General features: G+C 41.6%; 2 protein-coding genes across 2 annotated transcripts in view; both read right to left on the bottom strand.

Annotated features, from left to right (window-relative positions):
• The window catches only part of LOC137286288 (tetraspanin-9-like), a 30,623-nt gene extending 14,673 nt beyond the window's left edge, over window positions 1-15,950 (bottom strand). Inside the window, exons 1-4 of the mRNA XM_067818061.1 lie at window positions 15,715-15,950; window positions 15,408-15,554; window positions 4,831-5,112; window positions 3,115-3,189 (exon numbers count right to left, since the gene is read on the bottom strand). Of these exons, the coding sequence (XP_067674162.1) occupies window positions 3,115-3,189; window positions 4,831-5,112; window positions 15,408-15,467 (417 nt within the window). The 5' untranslated portion in view covers window positions 15,468-15,554; window positions 15,715-15,950. The remainder of the gene's footprint in view (window positions 1-3,114; window positions 3,190-4,830; window positions 5,113-15,407; window positions 15,555-15,714) is intronic.
• Window positions 15,951-21,065: 5,115 nt separating this feature from the next.
• On the bottom strand, window positions 21,066-25,175 carry LOC137286281 (mucin-22-like). Its single transcript, XM_067818048.1, has 2 exons — window positions 24,887-25,175; window positions 21,066-23,772 (listed from the first exon to the last, which is right to left on the bottom strand). Exon 2 carries the CDS (start codon window positions 23,495-23,497, stop codon window positions 22,223-22,225), a length of 1,275 nt encoding a protein of 424 aa, XP_067674149.1. The 5' UTR covers window positions 23,498-23,772; window positions 24,887-25,175; the 3' UTR covers window positions 21,066-22,222.
• Between the last annotated feature and the right edge of the window lie 2,419 nt (window positions 25,176-27,594).

The following is a 27,594-nucleotide window of genomic DNA, read 5'->3' as shown; positions in this document are numbered from 1 at the left end:
GAGTGTGGAGAGTGTGTGAGGGTTGTAAGTGTGCCTGTGGTAAGAAGGTGTGCGTGGTAAGTGAATTTAGGAGTTTGCTGAGTGTGTGGTAAGACACACTCTCTCTCTCTCTCTCTCTCTCACTCTCTCTCTCTCTCTGTGGTAGCTGTGTCTGTGATAGATTAGTGTGTGTGCCGTAAGTGAGTGTACTTGTGTGGTAAGACTGTGAGTGAGGGGTAAGTATGTGCATTAAATGTGACTTTACGTGTGTATGTAGTAACTGCGTAGTTGTAGTAAAAGTGTGCATGTGCGTTTATGTAGTAACTTGTATACGATTGTGATGTGTGTGTGTGTGTGTGTGTGTGTGTGTCGTAGGTGAATGTGTGTGTAGTAACTGTGTAATTGTAGTAAAAGTGTGCGCGTACGTGTGCGCATGGTCGTTTGGTGTGTGTGTGTGTAGTAACTTTTACATGACTGTGCGTGTGTTAAGTAGGTGTATTTGCGTGTGGTAAGTGAGTGTATGATAGTGGTAAGTGTGTGTGTGTATGGTACGAGTGTGAGCGTGTGAATACGTGTGTGTGTGTGTATTGTAAAAGAATGTAGTAAGTGTGTTTGCATGGGTTTGTGTATGTGGCACATCAGTGTATGGGCGTTTTTGGTAAGTGAGAGACTGTATGTGAGAACTGTGTACTTGCGTGTGCGTGTTCGTCTTGTAAGTGTGTGTAAGAGTGGGTGAAGGCGGTGTGTATATGTGGCAACTTTAGGTGTGGTAAATATGTGATTGTGCTAAAAGTGTGAGTGTTTGTATGCGCGCGTGTTCGTTTCGTGTGTGTGTGTGTGTGTGTGTGTGTGTGTGTATTTGTGTGATATGTATAAGTATAATAAACAGTACATGTGTGTAGTGAGTGGATATGTGGTGAGAGTGTGTTTGGTTAGTTTAAGTGTGTGTGTGTGATTTGTATGAGTGTAATACATGAGGGTGCTGAGAGGATATGTCGTGAGAGTGTGTCTGGTAAATATGTGTGTCCCTGTGTATGTGTGCGTGTGTGGTATGTATGGGTTTAATACATATAATACATGAGAGTGGTTTGTGGTTACCTGGTGAGAATGTGTCTGGTAATTGCAAGTGTGTGTGGTATGTATGAATATAATACATATAATACATGAAGATGGTGAGAGTTTGACTGGAAAGTGTAAGTGTGTGAGTGAGTGAGTGTGTGGTATCTATGAATATAATGCATATAGCACACGAGGGTGGTGAGTGCATATGTGGTGTATGTGGTGTATGTGTGTGATATGTATGAGAATAATACATAATACATGAGTCTAGTGAGAGGATATGTCGTGAGAGAGTGTCTGCTAAGTGTAAGTGTGTGTGTGTGTGTGCTTGTGTGTGTGTGTGTGTACATGGTATGTATGAGTATAATACATGAGTGTGGTGGGAGGATATGTCGTGAGAGTGTGTCTGGTAAGTATAAGTGTGTGCCCCTGTTTGCGTGTGTGTGTGAGTGAGTGTGTTGTATGTATGGGTATAATACATAATACATGAGTGTAGTGAGTGGATATGTGGTGAGAGTGTGTCTGGTTAGTGTAAGTGTGTGTGTGTGTGTGTGTGTGTGTGTGTTGTGCGTGTGTATGTGTGTGATATGTATGAGTATAATACATCATGTGTGTGTGTGTGTTTGTGTGTGTGTCTGTGTGTGTGGTATGTATGAGTTCAATACATGAGGGTGGTGAGTGGATACGTGGTGAGAGTGTGTTTGGTAAGTGCAAGTGTGTGCCTCTGTGTGCGTGTGTATGTTGTGTGTGTGTGGTATGGGTATAATACACAATACATGAGTGAGTAAGTGGAGATGTCGTGTGTGTGTGTTTACGTGTGTGATATGTATGAGTGTAATACACAATGTGTGGGTGGTGGGTGGATATGTGGTCAGAGTGTGTCTGGTAAATATAAGGGTGTGTGTGTGTGTATGGTGTGTATGAGTATAATACATAATACACGGGTGTGGTGAGTGGATGTGTCGTGAGAGTGTTTGAGGCAATTGAAAGTGTGTGTGTGTGAGTATAGTACACAATACATGAGTGTAGAGAGCGGATGTGTGGTGACAGTGTTTCTGGTAATTGTAAGTGTATGTGGTGTGTGTGTGTGTGTGTGTGTGTGTGTGTGTGTGTGTGTGTGTGTGTGTGTGTGTGTGTGTGTTATGTGTGAGTATAATGCATATAATACATGGGGGTGGTGAGAGTACGTGGTGAGAATGTGTCTGGTAAGTGTCAGTTTGTGACTGTCTGTGAGAGTGTGGTATCTATGAGTATAATAGATATAACACATGAGGGTGGTGAGGGTGTGTCTGCTTAGTGTAAGTGCGTGTGTGTTGTGTGTGTGTGTGGTATGTATGAGTGTAATACATATAATACATGGGGGTGGTGAGAGTACGTGGTGAGAATGTGTCTGGTAAGTGTCAGTGTGTGACTGCCTGTGAGAGTGTGGTATCTATGAGTATAATAGATATAACACATGAGGGTGGTGAGGGTGTGTCTGCTTAGTGTAAGTGCGTGTGTGTTGTGTGTGTGTGGTATGTATGAGTGTAATACATAATACATAATACTCATGACAGGATATGTCGTGAGAGTGTGTCTGGTAAGTGCAAGTGTGTGTGCCGGTGTGTGCCTGTGTGTGTGTGAGTGTGTGTGTGGTGTGTATGGGTATAATACATAATACACGAGTGTGGTTAGTGGATATGTCGTGAGAGTGTGTCTGGTAAGTGTAAATGTGTGTGTATTTGTGTGATACGTGTGAGTATGATACACAATACATAAGTGTAGTGAGTGGATATGTGGTGAGAGTGTGTCTGGTAAGTGTAAGTGTGTGTGTGAGTGATATGTGTGAGTATAATACATGTAATACATAGGGGTGGTGAGTTTATACGTGGTGAGAGTGTGTCTGGTAATTGTAAGTGTGTTTGTGTGTGTATTTGTGTGTGTGTATGTTGTTGTTTGTTTGTTTATGTGTGTGTGAATACTTCTTTTTGGTGATGTTTTGAGAGTGTGTCTGGTAAGTATGTTGCAGTAAGTGCACTAGTAAGTAGTGGGTGAAATAGTAAAAAGATGTCAGTAGTTTGAAGATGATGTACGTACCACAGAGTCCTTGACGAGAAACAGGGCGCCGACGACCGCTATACTCAGGATGAGGAGAATCATGACAATAGTAAACTGTAACCAGTAATTACAGGTGTGAATACAGGTATACTTATAGGTGTGAATACACGTACATACAGGTGTGAATACAGGTATACATGTGTGAATACAGATGTACATAGAGGTTGGATTACAGGAGTAAATACAGACGTGCATGCATGTGTATATACTGGTATGGGTACAGGTATACATGCAGGTGGACTACCCTGCCCCAGCAGGGGTTGGTCGTCATTGAAAACAGAACTATCCCTTTACCCTGCTACATAATTTCAGGTACACACACAGGTGGGACTACAGGTGTGAATACAGGTATGCATATATAGCAGGGCGTGGAGTCATCCTACAGATGACATCCTTATCTTGTCAGCTTGTTGACGGGGTTAACCTCTTTGGTCATGTGGACCAGGCGTCAGACTTCGGATCAGAAGGTCCGTCGTTCGAATCCCAGCACGGAACTCGGAAATTGTATGGCCGCTACACATATATGTGTACATAGAGGCGTGAGTACAGGTTACATGTAGGTGGGACTAAAGATGTGAATACAGTTGTACATGGAATGCAGATTACAGGTGTAAATAGAACTGTACATACAAGTGGTACTACAGATATGATAACAGCTGTATATATATGCAGGCGCTAGTACACACACGTAGACACTACAGGTGTGAATACAGTTCAACATACATGTGTACATACAGGGGAGACCACACCTGTCAATACTTGTGTCCATACATGTGTACATACAGGCGTGAGTACAGGTATACATACAAGTGGGCAGGCAGATGAGGTTACTTACAGGTGGGACTGCAGGTATTAATACATTTGTATATACCGGTGGGACTAGAAGCGTGAATGCTGGTGTACATACAAGTGGGACTACAAGTGTGCATGCGGGTGTGAATGCAGGTGTGCATACAGGTGGAGTAAAGGTGTGAATACCGGTTTACATACAAGTGGAACTACAGGCATAACTACAGGTATACATGTAGGCGTGACTACAGGTGTGAATACATGTTTGGATACTTAAATACATATAGTTTGGACTACATGTGTGAATACAAGTTGCATTACTGGTGTGAATACAGGTGTACATACAGGTTTGGCTACAAGTGTGAAAACAGGTGTACATACAGATGTGAATACGGGTATCACGTCAACTGTGAATACAACCATACATATAGGTGTGAATACAGGTGTGAATACATGTTTGGATACTGGAATACATATAGTTTGGACTACATGTGTGAATACAAGTTGCATTACTGGTGTGAATACAGGTGTACATACAGGTTTGGCTACAAGTGTGAAAACATGTGTACATACAGATGTGAATACGGGTATCACTCCAACTGTGAATACAACCATACAAATAGGTGTGAGTACAGGTGTGAATACATGTATACATATAGGTGGCACGACAGGAGAGGTTACAGATGAAAAGAGCCGGGAGAATACATTTCTGGCTAATGATCTTTGTACATATCAGGACACAAGTTTTGGTGAGAGTATAAGTTTGAAAATATGTAAGGAATGTATACAGGTCTGGTGGCACAATTCTGCATGCAGGTGAAAATATCAGTCCTGAAATTTGGACAATGTGCTATTTTCTTCAGGTATTAGTGTTGTTGTCATGGCTGTCTATGTGCTGGGACTAACCAGGATTAGTAGCGGCCTCCATTTATAACACGCTCCACAGCACGCCAGGAAGGAGATGCAGAACAGCACGGCGCCCAGAACCAGCAGCACCATCGCAACATCATCGACCATGGGCAAGAAGTTGAGTGTCTGAGGTAGGAAGTCTGAAGGTAAGGTTACGCCTTTGGGACCCGTTGGTGCAGTAGGTAAAGCTGACTGTGCTCCAGCCAGCAGGAAGTCCATGAGTGTCCCTGGCATATACTTCAGTATTCCACCCACAGCCAGCAGCCCGAGGGAGATCAGCTGAAAGGAAAAACACCTTGCTGACATTTCCAACGCCGACCACGTGAGGTGAGTATGTTACTGAGTGAGTTTGGTTTAACGCAACACTCATCAATACTCCAGCTATATGGTGGCGATCTGTAAACAATCGAGACCTGATCAGACAATTCAGTGATGACATCGATGCTAGGGATGTCACGAGTCACCGATGCACTGGTGCATCGTCGGAAAACTTCGATACTTGATTCATGTGATTTTATGTCGATTTGGTTTTCTTTACTCATATTGATTATTATTTTGAGTCTGAGCACATTAGTCTCTTGCACAAAACAGCAAACATGACTTGTTGAGAGTGAGTGATGGGCAGTTGTCCTTTTTCATTAATCTCTACCTATAACAGAAATGACTTAGATTAATTGTTTTCAGATTTTCATTGAACTATGGTTTCAACATCAGACAAGTTCCCATTAAGCTAATGAAAGTTTGTTAAGCACAAAATGTTGAAAATGCCGTATTGCGATACTTATCGTATCCTGACCCCAGTATCGAGATAATTATGTATCGTATGGCGAGGCACCCGTATCGTTACACCTCTAATCGACTGGGATACGATGATATGAGTCAACTTATACAGCGAGCGTGACCACCTGATCCCGTTTGTCACCTCTTACGACAAGCGTGCTTTGCTGAAGAGCGGTTCTAACCCGAGTATTCACTGGTGTATGGCGATGAGGGTAGGTACTGACACAAGAAAAAAAATGGTGATTTACAAAAATTTACAAAATTTAAATGTCATATTTACAAACATTTACAACGATTGTAAAGGTGATGTTTACAAGGCTTGTAAACTTTTGTAAATTTAGGAAGGATTTTACCACTACTTCTTTCAATTTTTCCATTTCTCAAGAATCCCCATGACTCTGTATACTTACTAATTTATTATCTTTTTGTTCTGTTAGAGTTCTTACTGTTGATATGCATAATAGATCTTGCATGTGACATATTTATTCATGAAAACTGAATGGAATGATGGAAAGGAATAAGCCATAATTTGTATAGTCCATTTGTGCTTTATATCAATGCAACCGCGTCTGGTGCATGAAAACATGAAAGTTGATGTGTACGGCCAGCATTGATCTATATACCAAGTACTTGTGACTGTTAAAACAGTTGTCTTGCCTTTGTTCGAGATCACCATCCCAAGCTCATTCCGGTGATTTCACCACTCTACTCCGTGGGAACTATATGCATTCTCTAAATAACACCTGTCACTAGACCTTTTAACTTTGTGCTCATTAACGGTGTTATGCAATTGGCGTATTCAAGAAATCTCATAAACATGTCAATAGATAAATGGTTGTGATGTCAGTACGTGTGGATTGAGCAAATACTCAAATGAATTAATACAAATCATTGTGTAACAAGATTTATATAATCATTTACAAGAAGTATGTCACAGAATATTTAAATGATGCGTGCCGGTCTATCATTTGTATCTTTATGTTCGGCGTACATAATTTTTTAATTTATCATTCATACATAAAACATAACTTACATAACTGTACACTCTGTTTTGCATTTGGTAACTTTCGCAAATATAAGAAATTCTTAAAGTGCTACACAATCATACATCATCAGTGTCAACAGTGATAGTTCACTTTATACACAACTGACTCAACAAGATGGGAAAAAACTTTTCCATACTCTGTCATGGTCTTTCTTTCTGCTTGAAGATGTTTTTTGCCTTTAGTCTATGGTTACTTCGGTGAGTATCCATAATTTTACTATCAAGACACCAAAAATAATTATCTTACCAATAACATTCTCATAAATGCTCTATATTAATACAATTAGTTTGTATGTGTGGAATGCACTTTACAAAGGTAAATAAACCAAAGTTCTAATACAAGATTATCCAATTCTTTGAATGTCATTTAGAAGTGAAAATACCTAAGAATGAAGATGACCGTCATCAGGTGAAGGAGTAAGCATTAACTCCGAAACGTTGTGTTCTCACATAAAGAAGTTGATATCCAGAAAAATCTTCATTCTTACAAGATTATCATATGACAAACCACGAGGTTAATTCTTCAATCATGTTTAGTATCAAATCTAAAAGAAGAAGTGACGAAGAGGTAGGCAGATCTTAAGATGGACAGATTAAGATCAGATAATTCACCATTTCCATATAAGATTGTCTTCAAGCTTTACCCATGTTTGTAATTCAAATTTATATACATATGTGACAACACATGCTGCATTTAAATTTTGTATTGTATGTTGTATGGTACCAGTGTCGATATAAACTGTAAAGCTGTTCACAATCCAATTCCATTTTTTTCAATAAAAAACAAACACAATAATTAAGCACAAAAAATGAGATGTGTAAATCATTCCCTCTGCTGGTGATGGCTGTGTGGGATTAGTTAAACGACCAAACCCAGTTGAGCATGCCTTATAATCCTCTTACTCTTAAAATAAACAACTTCAGTCCAAAGAGGATATCACTAGTGGGATTATTTGGCTGATTTGAATTAGTGTTTTGATAACGCTTAGTCTTGATGAACAATAGTCTATTTCAACAACATGGTCAATTGGTAAAATTCATTTTAAAGTGACATACCTTTATTTACATGTTTCACAAACCGTTGTGTACACGTGCACTGTCCATGGTATTTCTTGGTTGGAGAAGTTACAGAGAGGAAGAGTAACTCAAAGTAATTTGATGACCTTTCGAGATCTAAATACATATATGAACACCCGTTTGGAAAATGCAGTTGATCATTGCACACCAACATACGGACATTTTTGCTGTCGTGAATTTGAGACTTTACATCTACAAAGCCGTTCAGAATGACTGTCAGCGATATTTCTTCAGAGGGCATATTCAGCTCAGGTGAGTATATTGCAGGTGACGCAAGTATATTATTTGTAAAATCAGTAAGGCAATCCTGATGACGCCATGTGTTCCTTCAGCAGCATGGTTGTTGAGAAATCTTACACTCAAGACTACCATATTATTTAGCAGGGAGCTCAATACACAGAGTCGTAGTGTATCCCTGCCATTCAGTAAGTGTTTAGTATATTGAATCACGACATGAGAACAACAGCCCGACTAATTGGCTGATCAAAGGTTTACTACAAGGAAACGTCTTTTATACTCATAATGTTTTACCAGTTGTATGTTTTTACTACATCTTATATATGCTTATAGGTTTTACGATTTGAAACGACTACTGTCTCTCATAACTCACATTGAGTGGTTCTGTACTTTTACATATGTTTTATATCTGTTGTATATCATGTTGTACAGAAGTGAGACACAAATAAACTATTGTCTGTCTGTCATAAATATCCTTCCTAGGACTTAATCAGGCTATGGGGGTGGAATATATTCCCCAGGTAACACCAGCTGTTTTTTTTTTGTGGTTGAGCTGAAGGATTACCTGTTGCATGCAATTTCAATTATAATGTATAATTAGTATAAGACTGATTTTGGACGTAGTCTTACAGACGTAAAACGTTCTGTTTTATGTTTTAAGACATAGGTTTCATCAAAAACAATGACGGAGCAATACAGACTAATCCCAGTATTTATGCATATACGTATTTTGGGTTCCAATATCACACGTCATTATATGGATGGAATAGTGACCTTAATAGATATATCCTTTTCAAAATCGCTGAGGCATTTCAAAATCAAATTTAACACAAATATATTTTAAAAACTAAATTGATTGTTTATCTCTTTGTAAATGTTTGTAATGTTTTCAGACAGGAAATTCTTACACGATGTTGTATTAGCAGTAATTCGACTTTAGTTGTAATACCTGCTAGTCGTTTTGTTAGGTTTTTCAAAATGCTAATTGCATTTTTCCCATGAATTTACTTTCACAGACAACTGTGAGGCAGGCTCTACGGAATGCTGAGTCCGTAAGAGGAATGACCCTAAATCCACAACAGATGTAAGAATATAATTTAATATGATTTCAATACAGTAACTGCAAGAGTTTCAATGCATTAAACCATTCAACAAGTAAAACTTCTGGTGTTTCTACAATAACCTCGACATGAATGTATCTTCATTGTGCTGACAATAAATTTAGAATTGTATTTTTTCAGGTTGGAAACAGGACAGAATAAGGACGCTAAGGCAGCTCTCCCTGTTATTCCGCACGCTGAGTTTCAAGGTATTGCAGTTCTGCTTAATGCTCTGTCCTATATTCATCAGTGCACAGCAAAAAATTAGCACAACCTACTGTCATATAAATAAGAATGCTCATTTCTTGAGCTCCAAACGTGACTTTTGTTGCACAATAAAATTATGCAACAAAATGTGATGTTCAAGGGCGATTTTGTTCAACCGTTTGAATCGGTTGCATGTGTTTGGTGACGACTTCTTGTTATAATTCTGTAATCACTCTATAATATACGTCAGTTTTATTGAAACATAAAGTTCCTGTCAGGGTATTGTATCTTGTTTGTTGCAGTGGCTATGACAAGATGTTTGCAGACAAAAAAGGAAACCGTCTCAAGAAAGAAAAACAACCAAAACAAACACAGTGATGTCATGAGAAAATATTCCAGAAAAACTACAGTAAGTAAACATGAAAACCAATTTAACTAGCTTTCGGGAATCAAGAATTAGATGAAACTGTTTTAAGAGGATGCACTATGTAACTTAGCTTACCATCAATTAACAAGGAAGAAGGCATGTTAATTGATGAATCTCAACTGAGATGATATCAAGGCATTAGGTCTTGTTAATTAATGAACCCTTACTGGCATGAGTTGCTCATCAGTGAACAAGGGATTAGGCCTTGTTATGTGTTGAGGCTTTGTTCAAGGCTGGGAGATACAGTAACAATCACCCCACAGTATTAATCCTAGTCTGTCGTACAGACCCTGAAGTATATATATCCAAGAAAGCCCACGCAAGTCTAGAAAATGTGGCAAGTCTAGATTTCCTTAGCTTCAGAAAATGAAGAAAGTCTCAGGGCTCCATTTCATTATTTTTTTCACTATGAACGTTTTTCAGTAAAATATGTTCGTTTCAGAGACTAGCTGTTAGTCTATATTAATCCGTGTGATCTTTCAAAGGAGAAAAAAGGTTGTACCATACAACACCTGTGTTCTAATGCACTAAACACACAAGTATCAATAATACTTGCTATGAGATTATGAGAATAACCATTGATTCTATTTTCACATTGGTTTACCATTCACTTAATGCAAGTATAATCATATTGACTGTTTTCTTCAGAAATCGAGTCGAAGGGATGCGACAGGCAGACCTCCCGAGCCATAAGATAGCAAAATATGAACCAGTATTAAAGAATGCACATCTACAATGCTACCCATTTGTTTTTTTATTGTGTATTTCATAATAATGTGTAACATGTTTTCCGTAAATTTGTAAATGGAATGTTTTTGTATGTAATTTAATCTTCCTCTTTCTTGTTGTAATCTGTTAATAAACATCTAGTGTAAGCTTGACACTGTCTATTTGTTTTGGGGTAGTTTCATTCGCATGAAAGACATGAGTATTATAAAAGTGAAACAAATTCCGCATTATAGAATACCATTTCCATCAACACTGTAGTATTGACCACGGAGCACTATCAAGCGAACATCAAATTTATTTCAATGTTATGATATGCTAAATTCCTTGTTCACGCGTCATGAAACAAATTCAGCACATTACAACTTTCACCACCTAAACAACCCACTCCTCGGCGCATTATCGCGATGATGACACTGCGAGATGTCAAACCAGCCTACAACTCAGCAGAAACAATTTCAAAATGTTTTTTTATCCAGTTTTTTATCCAAGAAAGATGCAGTAGAGTTGCGGGGGAAATAGAAGCAGTGTAACTCGCCACACCTCAAATATGGTTCCTATGCCATATGAATAAACTGACAATGCACAAAGCCGAACGAAGGTCATTCTGTGTATTTTACAGGCACAAGGTGGAGAAGAACTTACTAGTATTGATCACGAGATAAAAAAAACCCCCAAAACATATGAAATATCAACATGTCAAATATTCCACCACTATAAGTACTAGTACTAGTAACATATATTCCATTATATCAGTTCTGCTGTTTGTAAGAAAATAAATAAAATTACAAGCGTACAATCGCGATTCTGAAGTGCAATATGTTGTACCAGGGAGCCTATATAGAGTATTGTAGAGTATCCCAGGTTGTACTTGGACTTACGTCCCTCGTAAGGAAGCCCGCGGGAGACCAAACCCAGTCATAGCTGGTGGATGTGCACTCAAGTGTAACTACGGCAACCGATTGTCTGCTTCATTTGCTGATACGCCGAGCGCTCATAAGGCATTTTAGAAGTATGGTGAGTCACAAGAAAGTAAGATTCTTTGTGGATATCAACTTTTTGTATTGTATATGATGCATCGTTTCAGCATGGATTGATATACCGTTGTCAAACAAAATCATATACACTATGTTGTTATCCATAAAGAATGTATGTAGATGGGTTTTGTAAATCTCTGAATTTGCTTTCGATCCAATCACAAATCATCTCAGTAGAGATGGTGAACTACTGGAAACTGTCATTCGTCCAAGTACAAAAAGCAGGACTTGAAACTGACAAGCGTTTGCACCAGTTTCCGTGAGATCCAGTCATCCATGAAAAACGGATGTAGTTTGTTTGCAACCCATAGACATAATCACAGTATCACACCTGCTTTATTGCATAATGTGGCTGAGACAGGACTCAGGTGCATGAGTCATCAATCAATTTATTTTGTTTATGGCGTATAGCCTGATAGGTGTTAAGTTTAAATGGCACGTGGTCAATGATTGAAGCTGTGTATTGCAGATTGTCTTTAGCAGACAGGCAGCCATACATATAGGTGTCAATAAACCAGACATTAAGCTTTCTCTGTGATAGAGGCTGCTTCTTACAATCAACATGTTTGTTTTTTTTATGTAACGAGTAGATTATTTACTTGTTTGTGTACACAACCAAGATTAGACTACTGCTCACGAACTCATACATACTGTTTCAAGGGCATGCAGGGCATGCATACTGTTTCAAGCTCCGCGAACCTATTCACTGCGCATGCGTTATGGGCGCAGCGCAGCACAACTGTTGAAACAACTTCTTCCCCCAGCTCTGGGTGAAATTTAGTGAATCGCTTGAACTCCGAATTCGCGGATTTTTTTTCCATCGCGGTTTTTTTTCCTTATTGGCTGAATTGGCATTTTCTATGATTTGTTTCGGTAACTGCATACCGAAAGGTATCAGAATCTGCAAAGTTGTGTTTTCCTTTTTTATGTGACCTTTTAGAAAGTTTCGTTCCATGAGATAACCTGTCAAAATAATACAACATATCAAAAATGCCCTATGCTCCAGGGTGGGCAGTTCTCTCTGGAGGTCTTGATGTTTCTTTTTCCTTGGGACAGAGTCTGACCAGCACTATGTTGCACCATGTTCAGTTTATTAATTTGCGTCCCCAGTCCAACATGAAATTTATCACCTCGAAAACGTTGGCATGGGTTTTTCGAACAAGTTACTTTAACCTCCCATGTCAACCTCTTACCTGTTATTTGTCCAGGGCACATTTCTGTCATGGAGTTCCATTCCTGAAGGTTGTTGTTTAGTTATGTTAAATATAGCAGTATGTGTTAACTGCAACTAGCCCGTGTACAACAGGTGTAGTCCCACGAAGCCTAAAATTATTCAGTTAGGTACAGTTCACTCGGCTTATTGGACTTCATGCCTCAATGATTTTTTGGGATTATGGTGGATTGTTGCTTGGCTGACCACAGAAAGGAAGAATCAACAGAAACAACAGAAATCAAATATGATTGTGAAGTATTTCAAAAAGTGACCTATCCCATCTGTATCACTGGTACTATTGGTAAAGGTTGGATCGACCACATGATTCATAGCAACATATACTGTCATGTGTTATGTTATCACAACACAATCTCTATCATTTAGCATATTATCACAGGTGACAAGGTGATATTGTTTATGGTATTGTTATTCACTGTTCCCAAACACAAAATAAGTGGGATACTGAGTCAGAATTCTTTTCTAAACAGCTTGCGCATAGTGAAAGAAACACCCATGCTTCTTCACTCCACCGAACACTGTGGTAAGAGCATCAGTATCCTACCCGTAACAGAGTGACCACTCTCCACTGAACAGTGGTCTGTCCCACTCTCATTTCACGCCCCAATTACCTCATTAATTATGTCCAGGGGTCAAACTGTAATTAGCCTTTGGGATTGATTAAGTGTGAATTTGAGGCCTTGCGGACCGTTTTACCATCACCCACCAGTTATCTCCCCTTGTGGATCTTTACAAGTTGTAAATGTCTTGTAAACATCATCTTTCCAAGCTTGTAAATGTCTTGTAAACATCATCTTTACAAGAGATTTACAAGGTTGTAAAGGTGAACTTTTTTTCTAGTGTGAGGTGCGTCTATCTCACAAAGGGCGTTGTAAAGAGGAATAAATAGTATATATTTGATTGCTTGACAGACCTGCAGGTGCAAAACCGTAGTCAATCATGTGACTCGACTTGAAGTTGTCAGTCCACATAATATGCCCGTCTCCATCAACAGTTTCTAAATACCACGTAAAGAAGTTGAAAAGATATTGTACATTTATCCAGTATGACCAGTTGAGGTGTTTTCAATAAGCATTTATAAAATGTTCGACATCGTTGACCACATCAAAGATTGATAATATACTGGACTCCTCGAGAAACCCATCACCCTTTAACCATCCTGCATGGAATATGCCAAAGGAAACTGGAAGCCCTGCTGAGCTTGATGTGATCTTACTGTGGCAAACAAACGTGGTGCACATCAAACAGCGCGTGCATCCTTGTGCACGTGATCAACCATTTCCTGGGCATTTCCTGTTAACCTCCAGAACTCGTCAAAACAGATCATTTACCTGTGTATCAAACCTATACCTGCAGCGTGAACCGCACTAGCTTTATTTTACGTGATGCCTATAAGCCGATGAGAGAGAAAGAGTTTGGTTTCTGGAGGCTTGTTTGACTGCACGTCAAGTGACCCGCAGGTGTAATTGTCACAATTCTGATATCGCCCGGTTATCATAGCACCTACGCTAAATTTGCACACCACGTTGTCGACAGCGCCCGGGCTGACACGCGTCACCATCCTAGCTCAAGATCATCATTTTTCTTCATTCATTTCAGGAACAGGATTAAGCTGGCGTCCAAAGCAGACACAAACATTTGTGAACAGTCCCCAGTTGTGAATTTTGAGGATACTAACATATGTTCTCAGGGAAGTACAGATCCTACTACTGTTGCAGGTTTGAGTCCCATCGACCGGGATTCGAACCCACACCCTCAGAGTCACGCTCCTCATTGCCGGCATACACAGTCATCCTCTTAATCCGTTCAGCCAGCGCGACTTCCATTTTGCCTTCATTTTTATTTTAGAATACAACTGTTAGTTACAGAACATGTTTTGTTGTTTGTTTGCATGTACGGATGTGTAGTTTTAGCTTTATCAGGTATTATTCAATATCCTTTCGATTATAACTGGTTCAGCTTACACGTCGACAAGTACAGACTGTTTCCAGTTGATTTATAACTAAGAATAACATGATCACACTTATAAAAACACGACGTGATCACGAATGCGTTTTTTAAACACACGTGCTCAGGGTATAAAATAATAAACTCGTTGTCAAGTGAGTGTAGCACCGGGTTAAACCTCTTTAGATAAATTTGATTTGATAAGTGTGTCCACACTTAGATCTCATGTGAAACTGTATTTCATTTATACAGCATTGCGGCTCTCCCACCGTCAAGCAAGGATATCGCTGCCCGCTCTGGTTTTACAATACCTTATATTATAGACTAGATACAACGACATACCCCAGACAAAACAAACCCGATCCAAATCTTAAAATGCAGATTGATAAAAGTGGAACATGAAGCCTCACAATGATACAACTCATTTCAATGATAGAAATTCAACATGGTGAAATCAATTTTTCAATTTTTATATCCGGAACAACCGTGTCTACACCGTTGATTGCGCAAGTGTACCACTCATGTCGCACTTAAAGCACGACGCTGCACTGTCTTCTATCTTGGCCCGTTTTTATCAGTGATGTGTATAGTGGTCAGGGAAGAGTAACAACGTTAAACTCCGGATGTTCACCTGAGATATGTTGGACAATGACGTCACTGACTGCTGGACGTGACCGACAACACATTCCAGTCGCCAGAGATCCATGACAACCAATCCACAATTCATGTTGTTTAAGTACTGATATCGTCTCATGCTTACCAGAAATACTATATTCAGGATGACGAGAACGAGTCGTCCAACAGCCGTACAGCCACCCATGATGTCTGTTTGTAGAAACACAGTTTCGTCTGCCTGAGGTCTGCTTGGTTCACTCACGTCCTTGTGCTCAGCACGCGTACCTCAATACTTAAAACACATACAAACATATCGTATAAACCATGATACAACTAAATCACACTCACCATACGGATAGCATGTTCGAACAAGGCAAAAATTTATTTACATCGAAAATGTATAAAACTCCAGTTAGTTTAAGAAAACAAACCATTGTTAGAATCTATTGTACCTGTATGGCGGAGGTGCAGCAAGTGTTGTTACGAGTCACAACAATACGTCCGGGTAGAGGGGTGCGTGCCTGGGGAATTGTTTGATAAACTGTACACTGCGCTGACTGTGTTATCGGATCGGCATGGTAACACCTCGTTTGTCACAGTGTCTGATAACCTCACGTCACACAGATATTGGCTTCCCTACACCGACTGCTGACGGAACGTCCCCAGTCCTACCCTAACTTTCAAATGCAAGTTACAATAAACACTCCACCACAAACCTAGCAGCACATGTTGTTGAGTAACTCATTGACGCATTACGGTTTTGTGCAGCTTTAGTAATGCTTTAATATTCACATTAGAAACATTGGAAGTACCAGGTTCGGGATTGAAACCACGTGCATGGCGTGACGAGCGAGCACCACATAGCCATCCACCGACCGTCGGAATGGACTAACATGAAGATGAGGACAGGGGTTTTCTGGGCTTTGTTATGATAAACCCCCGTCAATGAGTGTAATACTTCATGACATATGACAATGATCAGGATGAGGGTGAATACCGAGTTTGAAATGAAAGCACAGATGCTGGACGTGTTACCCTTGTGGAAGCCACAAGGACGGATACGGCGCTGACAGACTGTAACTGGGGTTAACTGGGTTCTGATGGACACCACTTGCCCCACGAGCCCATGAAAACTAAATCACGACTTGGCCGTCCGTCGTCGGTTGAATGCTATTGATTTCAGAAACGCTCTTCTTAATATAACGGTCAAGGTTGCTTGAAAACTGCCACACAGATATCACAATAACAATATCTTATAGCATTGAAATATTAATTGTCAATACTATATGTGACATCCATCCATCCATCCATCCATCCATCCATCCATCTATATATATACTAGTCAGATCTCAGTGTGTGCGCGTGCATGTTTCGGCTGTCACTCCATCACATTATCGCCACCGAAGTCGTCGACGAGTCAGGCAGCTTCATGTATAAAGTTGAGGTAGACGTCAGCAGACACTCCGTGAACCATCATCCCGTGGGAGAAGATGTCGTAATTCCATATACCCACATCAAGTTATAAGCTGCGTGTACGAACAACTGCTGGTGTTCTAAATTCATCATCCCGCTGGCGGTTACTCACTGTTTGATCCAATATCTTCCTCAAACCAGAAACATCTCCAAGATAAACATGAACGACCCGAATATAGCTGTCTTGTGCAGAGTTTGGAGCTCTTGGTCAAAAGGTCTTGGACAGCCATGGCTTGGGTTGAACAGTTGGATCGATCATCCAAATAATCATGACGCTCCGTTGTACATTGACGTTTTGTGGTGCTTGATGAATTACTGTGCACTACGTTTAAATGACGATCAACTGCAGACCCTCTAGACTAAAGACGTCCTGGCAGCTTTCAATCCCGTACTTCTCCATTTCCAGTTAGTGATCAAACATAACGCACAGTGTTGACTTGCGTTTGACTGTCACACAAGTCTGCCTTCAATTTCCTTTCTATGACAGTATGTCTAATTTTTTAAGCTACACAAATTTGAAACGATTACGTGTGTCCACCATACCTGACGGACAAGAGGCTAACATCGCTTACAGTGAGTCAATGAGTGAGTGTGTTGAGTTTTAGCTTTTAGCAATATTCCAGCAAAATCACGGCGGGAACACTAGAAATGGACTTCATAATTGTACCCCTGGAGGGAGTCGAACCCGGGTCTTCGGCGAGATACCCTAACCACTGAGGCTACCCCACCACCCCAACGTCGTTTACAACGGTGAATCACTGTATTGAATATTTCATCAAGAGCACAATAATCACCCTTTTATGAAGACTAAAGGATCGGTTATTCTGAATCTCAGAATAACCACACTCCAGTGTCGTGATATAAGGACGGTCTGACCTAACTGTGTCAATGAGTACAGGCAATCGATCCAACAGCTTGTGTATTACAGTTCACACTGACATTTCCCCCAGGCAGAGGCCTAATCTTAGTCTCACACAGATACAAGTTATACGACCACTGGTTTTGATGATAAACTTGGTCCAGTGAAAGTAGTGGGTGATAGCATGAGGACCCCATCATCAAGACAGGATCACGTGACAAACAGAACTATCGTTGCTCACCTGAATGTTATAGTTGTTCAGTAAAACCACGATTAATAATAATTTCACCAAATATTCTTTCCTTATATGTTCGCGGAAAACGTACACAAGAAATGTTGGTTTCCTTCCCTCACCAATCTGTAAAAATCTGGACAGTCACGAACAAGTATTACCACAGCCTTAGAGTACCAGACGACGTCTCTATTGTCTTTGGTGACAGTGTAAATACACAAATGTCACCTTGTATTTGGCATTGTGAGGCCACAGTGCATAGTTAGTACAGAGGATAGCAGGTATTCTCTCAGCTACCACAAAGTGCTTCGCGGAGGGGACGAGTATCAGCATGTCATGTAGCTAGGTGCTGACATATTGTGTAGAGGAATCTCACTTTAAACACGTAATGTCCTGCCGAGTATGTAATACATAAGTACGTGCAAAACACTCTTTGTGATCAATAAACGTTTCACCAGTATGCGGGGGCCAAGGGAGATATACACCAGTGTTTGGTTAGGAACACGACCTGTTCATGCAATGATGGTGAAGAGGGAAACGGGTATCCTGGTTGTTCTAAAGGAGATTGCATACCAAGTATCAAAATCTTAAGAAATTGATAAATGTGGTACTATTTTGTCGAAATGAAATGTCTCCCGAATCTAATTATGTAATTAATAGCAAGTCACCTCGGCATTTGTTGGCGAGGTGGAGCCCCATGTGGCACCGTCTGTATCAATTGAAAAAAAGTATTTATAGTAAAAAGATTATTTCCTTTATGTAAAATGAACTTTTATATGATAAGTTGAAATAAGATTCATATTAAAAAAACCCAAAACAAACATGTTGCCAGGGGTTATCAAAAATCAATCTTTTTATCAATCAATTTATCTTCAGTTACAACCGCATACCGAAAATAAATTTGATAGGAGATAACTCTTGACAATGTTTACCTCAGGACAAAAACTTGTGTAACCAAAATATCACGACAAAGGGAAGTAACTGTGTAACATAAATACGTGCTCCTGATGTCACATCGTTATTCGCACAAAGCACAGTATCCAACCTCGTTAACTCGTTACAGCTGCCACGATTCGGAGACTGTCTGGCTCCATTAATTGTGGGTGGGTGTGCGCAGTTACAGAATCACATAAACTCAAAAAGCGAAAAATAACGTCTGTCAGCTACGTTTCATTTAGACCCCACGGTACGTACCGTCGTCAGATGGATATGGTGTGGCAGTCTATATGAACGACGTCAGAGGGTTTGACTTCAGAGCCTGTGAGAAGGATGTCAGTTGGTATGGTGTTACAGTCTAGGGGAACGACGACAAAGGGCATTATGCTACAGCCTATGGAGATGACGATACAATGTATGATGTTACAGTCTAACGGAAGGCGTTAGAGGCTAGTGGAACGACGTCAAAAGGTATGACGTTACAGTCTAAATTAACGACGACAAAGGGCATGACGTTACAGTTTAGGGGAAGGACGACGAAGGGTATTATGTCACAATCTATTGGAACGACGACAAAAGGTAATGACGTTTCAGTCTAGAGGAACGACAACAAAGGGTAATGACGTCACAGCAAAGGGGAACGACGACCAAGGGCATGACGTTACAGTCTATGGGAAAACGACGAGAAATGGTATGACGTTACAGTCTATGGGAACGACGACAAAGGGTAAAACGTTACAGTCTAGGGGAACAATGTCAGAGGCTATGGCGTTACAGTCGAAGTGAACGTCATTAGAGGGTATGATGTTACAGTCGAGGGGAACAATGTCAGCGGCTATGGCGTTACAGTCGAAGTGAACTTCATTAGATGGTATGCTGTTACAGTCTATGGAAACGACGCCAGATGACATGACGTTACAATTGAAAGGAACGACGTTAGAGTGTGTGGTGTTACAGTCCACAGCCTTACTGTGTACAAGAACATTAGGTTGGTGATGTTTGTACGACACATGGGGCAGATATGCTTAGCATGCTCCAGCTTGATCCTGTAGCCTTAACAACGGTGTGTGTGTTTTAGTATTATAAAGGTACAGAAGTAGCGGAATGTGGATGCATGTAAAATATATTCTCCAAAACAACTTTGTAATGGATTCTGTGATATCAAATCCATGATGCTACATTCATAGGACACAGGGGTTAGTGTCAAATATAACACACTAGCGTCTGACACCATGCCTGACATTTTTCAGCAACAGTCAGACACAACGTTATATAGCAATTTAGATGTCTGGGTGTGATAATAACGGTGATATTTTTAGGTTTAGGAACTGAAAATACGTAGAATCATCTTTGCTACGAGAGGCTCCATTGTCTCTTTGTAAGTACAACTCGCAGCCATAGAGTTCTATGTGTTGAAAAATATTATTATGTGTTATTACAAACCAAAGTTATTTGAATAATGATACATGGAAGATATTCGCATATGCCCTGACTTGGTTTTATGTTGAATGTGTTTTACATGTCGTCAAATATATCAAGCATGTATCTTGTGACAAAAACTAGCTTTTGCGTCACTTTGCATTGATTTTGTCACACAGGGATTGAGACATGAGCCACACTAAACTAAATAAACAACGTTTGAAGCCTACACCTGATAACGTAATCTCACATTGTATCGTATCGTCGCTCAATACTGTTATTTGGCGATCCTGGCGTACCGGAGACGGTTCAATCGGACGGATTCACCCCCTGCGTTCACTTACACTTGTACTCGAACCCGTGAGGCACTGGCTCTGGCTTTGGAGGGAATCCTCCATTGTGATCATTCGCCTGCTTGAGCCGTGCCCTGAAGGCAAACGTGCTGTTCACAGTTTGATGAAAAGAAAAACTATGCTACATACAGTGTTCTCTGCCATATAGTCTATGATAGCTGCCATTAGCGCGAGAACTCGAGGGCAGTAGACGCAAACCCATCTCTCACAACATTCCATAGTCCTCACTACATTTCATCTTAATATTTAAATCAGGACGAACCGAAACACACTGGCAATCAAATATAGAATCAGAATCCCCCGCCACTCAGCGTGAACGACCTACGTCACTTCCTTGTCTTCAGACAGACGCTATTCCAGTGTGCACAGTGCTTCAAGGCATGGACTCCAGCTTTGACATGTAGAGATTTTAGGAGCGTCTCGTGTATTCTGGTAGTGCTCTCCCTTTGATCGCAAGGCAACCACCACTGCGTTCTCTTTTTACATCTAGGGGAGGCATTTTACAAGTTGTAAAGATGAGCGAAGATCAAGTTCTATGGATAGTCAACTTCTTTATGGCAATGAGTGAGACGTTTCGGCGTAGGTACTAACGCCGTTATCAAGACTGTGATACAACAATTTGAAACATGGAGAATATGTACATTATTGCTTGCTGAGAATTACAATTAACAAGGATATCTGAAAGTACTTTGAGCGGGGTAGGCTGATGTACACAGTGATTGATTGTGATTAGAGTAGAATTAATACAGTTGGTGAGTTTGATGTAGAATAGGATCATTAGTATGTTGATGAAGTACACAGTTGTGATTACAATGCACAAAGGGGAGCCTGGAAGTCATGGGCGGAGTACCGACCGTGGCCTTTGATAAGGTTGAAATGTAGCACAGTGACACAAAAAAATCTTTTATTGTTGATATGACACAAAGTCGATGTTGTGTTCCAAGCTGGAAAGGAAAGAGAAGGCAATACAGTTGATAATTATTCAATGAAAGAACATCTATGAAAAAAAGAACCAATCGCGTAAATGTCGGATACAAATCAGCGATTAATATCGGAAGCGAGTATGAGAATATACAAGTTGCAAGCTACCAGAAGAAAAGAAAACACAATGTCCTAGGGAAGAACCTCAAAACAGGAAACGAAAATAATCAACAGCAGCAGACCAAGAAAATACAACACCAACAAGTAGTACCTGTGCCATGATTATGTAAAGTGACGATCAAAAGAACGTTGTCACCTTGAAATTGCTAATAGTCCCAAAACGGATGAGAACACATGTTAGTGACTTATGGCAACACTGCATGCGAACGCAATCAACCCATTTGCAATGAACCCAGCTCATGCATCCGTCAAAGGACGTGCTGCGACCCTAAAACCAAGCATACGTTTTTCCATGGAATCTCCATGCAGATACCACTATATATTTCAATCCAAATGGTCATACACTGTCACATCAACCTAACAAACATCAAAGCGATGCCACGTTTAAGTGCAGAAGAGAGGGAGAGAGCCATTGGCATGGTCATGAAGGGGACGCCAAAGACACGTATTACAAGAACCTTTGGATGCTGACGTCAGACCACCACTAAGATGTTCCAGCGGTACAACCAGACTGGCAGAACCTGTGGCAGACCACGCGTCACAACACCCGGAGAGGACAGATATCGACGCACATTACATCTACACAATCAAAACATCGCCTTGTGGGTATCAGGACCTACCGACCCTACCGCGGGATTGCGCTGACCGCCCAACCTCGCCATGTGGGTATCAGGACCTACCGACCCTACCGCGGGATTGCGCTGACCGCCCAACATCGCCATGTGGGTATCAGGACCTACCGACCCTACCGCGGGATTGCACTGACCGCCCAACATCGCCATGTGGGTATCAGGACCTACCGACCCTACCGCGGGATTGCGGTGACCGTCCAACATCGCCATGTGGGTATCAGGACCTACCGACCCTACCGCGGGATTGCGCTGACCGCCCAACATCGCCATGTGGGTATCAGGACCTACCGACCCTTCCGCGGGATTGCGCTGACCGCCCAACATCGTCATGTGGGTATCAGGACCTACCGACCCTTCCGCGGGATTGCGCTGACTGCCCAACATCGCCATGTGGGTATCAGGACCTACCGACCCTACCGCGGGATTGCGCTGACCGCCCAACATCGCCATGTGGGTATCAGGACCTACCGACCCTTCCGCGGGATTGCGCTGACCGCCCAACATCGCCATGTGGGTATCAGGACCTACCGACCCTTCCGCGGGATTGCGCTGACCGCCCAACATCGTCATGTGGGTATCAGGACCTACCGACCCTACCGCGGGATTGCGCTGACCGCCCAACATCGCCATGTGGGTATCAGGACCAACCGACCCTACCGCGGGATTGCGCTGACCGCCCAACCTCGCCATGTGGGTATCAGGACCTACCGACCCTACCGCGGGATTGCGCTGACCGCCCAACCTCGCCATGTGGGTATCAGGACCTACCGACCCTACCGCGGGATTGCGCTGACCGCCCAACATCGCCATGTGGGTATCAGGACCTACCGACCCTTCCGCGGGATTGCGCTGACCGCCCAACATCGCCATGTGGGTATCAGGACCTACCGACCCTTCCGCGGGATTGTGCTGACCGCCCAACATCGCCATGTGGGTATCAGGACCTACCGACCCTTCCGCGGGATTGTGCTGACCGCCCAACATCGCCTTGTGGGTATCAGGACCTACCGACCCTACCGCGGGATTGCGCTGACCGCCCAACATCGCCATGTGGGTATCAGGACCTACCGACCCTTCCGCGGGATTGCGCTGACCGCCCAACATCGCCATGTGGGTATCAGGACCTACCGACCCTTCCGCGGGATTGCGGTGACCGTCCAACATCGCCATATGGGTATCAGGACCTACCGACCCTACCGCGGGATTGCGGTGACCGCCCAACATCGCCATATGGGTATCAGGACCTACCGACCCTCGCCAGACTACAGTGGGCCCGACGTGTACGACGTTGGGAAAGGCGAGAATGGCAACGTGTTCTGTTAAATGATGAGGGCAGATATAATATGTTCCATGCTGACGGGAGAGTCCGGGTGTACCGCCGTAGAAATGAAATACTGGCTCCAAATTGGGTGGAAAACGTCCATCCCCAGAGAGGCGGTGGTCACATGGTGTGGGGTGAGATTTGTGATGACCAGAAGACGCAATTGGTTGTTACCCATGGCAGTCTGAAATGCACAGCGGTATATTGAATATATTGGTGGCAGTGCCATTCCTGCAGCAGCAACCAAGGAGGGGGGGGGGGGGGGGGGGGGGGCTCTGCAACAAGACAATGCACATCCCCACACAGCAAGTATCACTCAAAACTTTCTCAACAACGTCAATGCAGCCGTCTTGCCATGGCCGTCACGTTCCCCCGACATGTTTCTCATAGAACACCTATGGGATCATCTTGGTAGAGGGTTGAGGAGGCGTCCAAACCAGCCAACTAATCTTCAGGACTTGGAGAATGCCTTACACGATACGTGGCAACCCATACCGGCTTACGTCATCCGACGGTTGACGTCATCCATGAGAAGGCGTTGTGAAGCCCGCATTCTTGCCAGAGGTCACACGAGGTATTGATGCCGTCTCTCAAGTACCCAGTCACAAGGTTCACCGTTATTGTCCACAGTTGCTATTCCAGGTTGTGTGAAAAATCGACATTTTCTAACCCCCAGTGTTTTACAGCAAATGATTTCATAAGTCCATCGCCTCGATATTTCGCAAGACTGATAACACATTAATGACATATAAATATTTGTTTACATCAAAATTACTTGGGCGTTGTTGTTTTTTATAAAGCACCAAAGCATGTGACAACTTTCTTTCGATCGTCAGTTTATGATAAAGGTGCAAAGTGAGTTGCAGTGAAGGGTGCTAAGAATAGGGACTGTAACTGATAAATTAACTAATCATTTAGATAAGCAATTATTCATGATGTGCTTTAGTGAAACAAATAATTGATTGTTTGACATAGATGCTTAAGTTTAATTGATTAGAATGCACTTTAATTAATAACGATCGTTACCTGAATAATATACGTTTAATTAATCACATACAGGCAATCAAACAGCTGCAATGCAAATAGGTTACATTGGCACCGACGGGTAAAGTACACCAAACCAGATCTAAGGTAATGTAAGTTTATGGCAAACGGGGTATGCATAGATATCAAATATAAAATATTCTTAAATGGCAATATAATAAATCCTGAATAATGTACTACATATTATTTCCACGAAATGAAGCACGGTAAATACAAATGAATGAGGCACTTCAATTAATGCATATCAGACATACCAAGGGCAATAAGTCCAAGATGACCATCACTTTGTCCAAGAGGTGTCAAAGGAATCAGGAAACGCCTCTGAGTCGACACTGTGTGGATATGTGGGAATGTTCATCGACACTGTGGAAAACTGTCACAATCCACAGTATAGACTATATGATGGTTTCTCCGATAAGACGACATGTAGAAGAGTACGTGTGATGTTGATGTCTGTCCTGTGGACTGTAGTCACTCTGGAGGGAAAGGACTGCTTCTATTGTCCCAACGAGTTCCTTACTGTTTGCTCCAATGTTGCAGTCTGGGATTTACGCTCTGTGTTAATGAGGACATAGGCTTCGGGCGTGAGGTCAACTTGTCTATTCCGTGGATAACAGCAGATAACAGTAGATAACAGTTGATATCAGTTGATATCAGTTGATATCAGTAGATATCAGTTGATATCAGTTGATATCAGTTGACACTCTCTAAGAACAGTATAATCATAAGTACGATTTCATTCAGGGGTTAAAACGGAAACATACTGCATTTCATTACACAACATCAGGAAGCACCAATTGGTTTAACTTCAACAAAATGAGCAGGCAGATTTCAGTCAGGGGTTAAAACGGAAACATACTGCATTTCATTACACAACATCAGGAAGCACCAATTGGTTTAACTTCAACAAAATGAGCAGGCAGATTTCAGTCAGGGGTTAAAACGGAAACATACTGCATTTCATTACACAACATCAGGAAGCACCAATTGGTTTAACTTCAACAAAATGAGCAGGCAGATTTCAGTCAGGGCCTCTCGATATTAAAGCCTGCAGGCACTGATGGCCAACTGTCTGATTAAAGTATGGCAAACACTGCAAGGCAGCAATAGAATAAGCAAATACATCACTCATGCATAAATAGTGAACAGATTATAACGTGTGTCACGTGCCTGAGAGTAGCTCGGACACAACAAGCAAGCTATACAATACACTTACAAGGAGAGGTTTACTTCATTGTCTGATAAAGATATTTGCATAATCAAATCACAGTTGTAATGCAAAGTATATATATATAGTTGATATCAGTATATATATAATGACTCATACACACGTTCCTGCATAAGATTATTCATACATTTGCTAAATACACTGTCATAAATTCTTTACTGAAAACACTAACTCGTGACACTTATTTATCCATTAATAAATGCATATAGCATCAATATACCATACATATCGAAACACAAGTCTCATTAACTTAATTAGATAGTGAACGAATTTTCAGCGGATCCAAATTTTGATTCATGTGAAAGTGAAAGCAGACACCAGAAACAACTCTGATGACACTGAATTCTAATTTTTGTTTAAGAAGAAAATGGTATTTACAAATGAATTTTAATTTAAACTTTAATGCCACCGCATTTCTATATTTTATATCGAGGTTTATTCAGCATACCTTAACTAAGAAATCACAGACTGCTTCTGTTTGATGAGATCGGAAATTGATTCACAATGCATTTGTCTCACTAGTCATACCTGTTTTTTCATTTATTTTGTTTTGCGCTTGTTTATTGTAATTCTGTAATGCACAGTCAGATTGCTATGATATCAATTCCGTACCAGACCGACAAAGGTTTCTAGATGCAAAACCCCCTTTTGGTGTTTTCACGATTTCCACGTTTCCGTTTGTCAGAGCTCGCTGTATGACAGAGCAAGCTGTACGACAGGGCTCGCTGTAGGACAGGAAAGCTGTTCGACAGAACTCGCGGTATGACAGAGCAAGCTGTATGACAGAGCACGCCGTATGGCAGGGTCGTTGTATGACAGAGCAAGCTGTATGACAGAGCACGCCGCATGGCAGGGTCGTTGTATGACAGAGCATGTTGTATGACAGAGCACGCAATATGACAGGTCGCTGTATGACACAGTCGCTGTTTGACAGAGCACGCTGTACAACAGAGCACGCTGTATGACAAAGCGATCTGTATGACAGGGTCGCTGTGTGACAGAGTCGCTGTATGACAGGGCACGCTGTATGACAGGTCTCGCTGTAAGACAGGGCTAGCTGTATGACAGGAAAGCTGTTCGACAGAGCTCGCTGTATGACAGAGCAAGCTGTATGACATGGTTGCTGTATGACAGAGCACACTGCATTACAGGGCTCGCTGTATGAGAGGGCTTGCTGTATGACAGGGTCGCTGTATGACAGAGCTCGATCGATGACAGGGTCACTGTATTTCAGAGCACGCTGTGCGACAGAACACTTTGTATTAAGGGTCGCTGTATGACAGAGCATGTTGTATGACAGAGCAAGCTGTACGACAGAGCACGCCGTATGACAGAGCTCACTGTATGACAGAGCACGTTGTATGGCAGAGCTCTTTGTATGAGAGAGTACGCCTATGACAGAGCTCGCTGCATGATAGAGCACGCTGACAGGGTCGCTGTTTGACAGAAAGATGTACGACGTATTTGCAAGGACAAGGAGGGGCGCAGTGTTGCAATATACACGTGATTAGACGCGTCATATCATACTGTTGATATTTATGTATCCAGTTAAATAATTCTGTCTAAAAATTCTGGACTGGTTATCGCACTAAGTTACTCAAGAGGACGGAACGCAGTAAACAGAAAACGAGACTTTTCTGTAAATCAGCCTGTTACTAACCTTAGCATTATGGTATTCACTTTCTTGTTTTGCCACGCACAACAGCTGAGCACATGGGATGAGGTTGACAATAT

Source organism: Haliotis asinina, chromosome 1 (genome assembly GCF_037392515.1).
Source record: "Haliotis asinina isolate JCU_RB_2024 chromosome 1, JCU_Hal_asi_v2, whole genome shotgun sequence".
NCBI lineage: Eukaryota > Metazoa > Mollusca > Gastropoda > Lepetellida > Haliotidae > Haliotis > Haliotis asinina.
This window is presented reverse-complemented; position numbering and strand designations above follow the sequence as displayed.

Excerpts from the sequence above, each read along its gene's own strand:
- LOC137286281 (XM_067818048.1), bottom strand. The coding sequence starts at position 23,497 with ATGGCGATGTTGGGCGGTCACCGCAATCCCGCGGTAGGGTCGGTAGGT.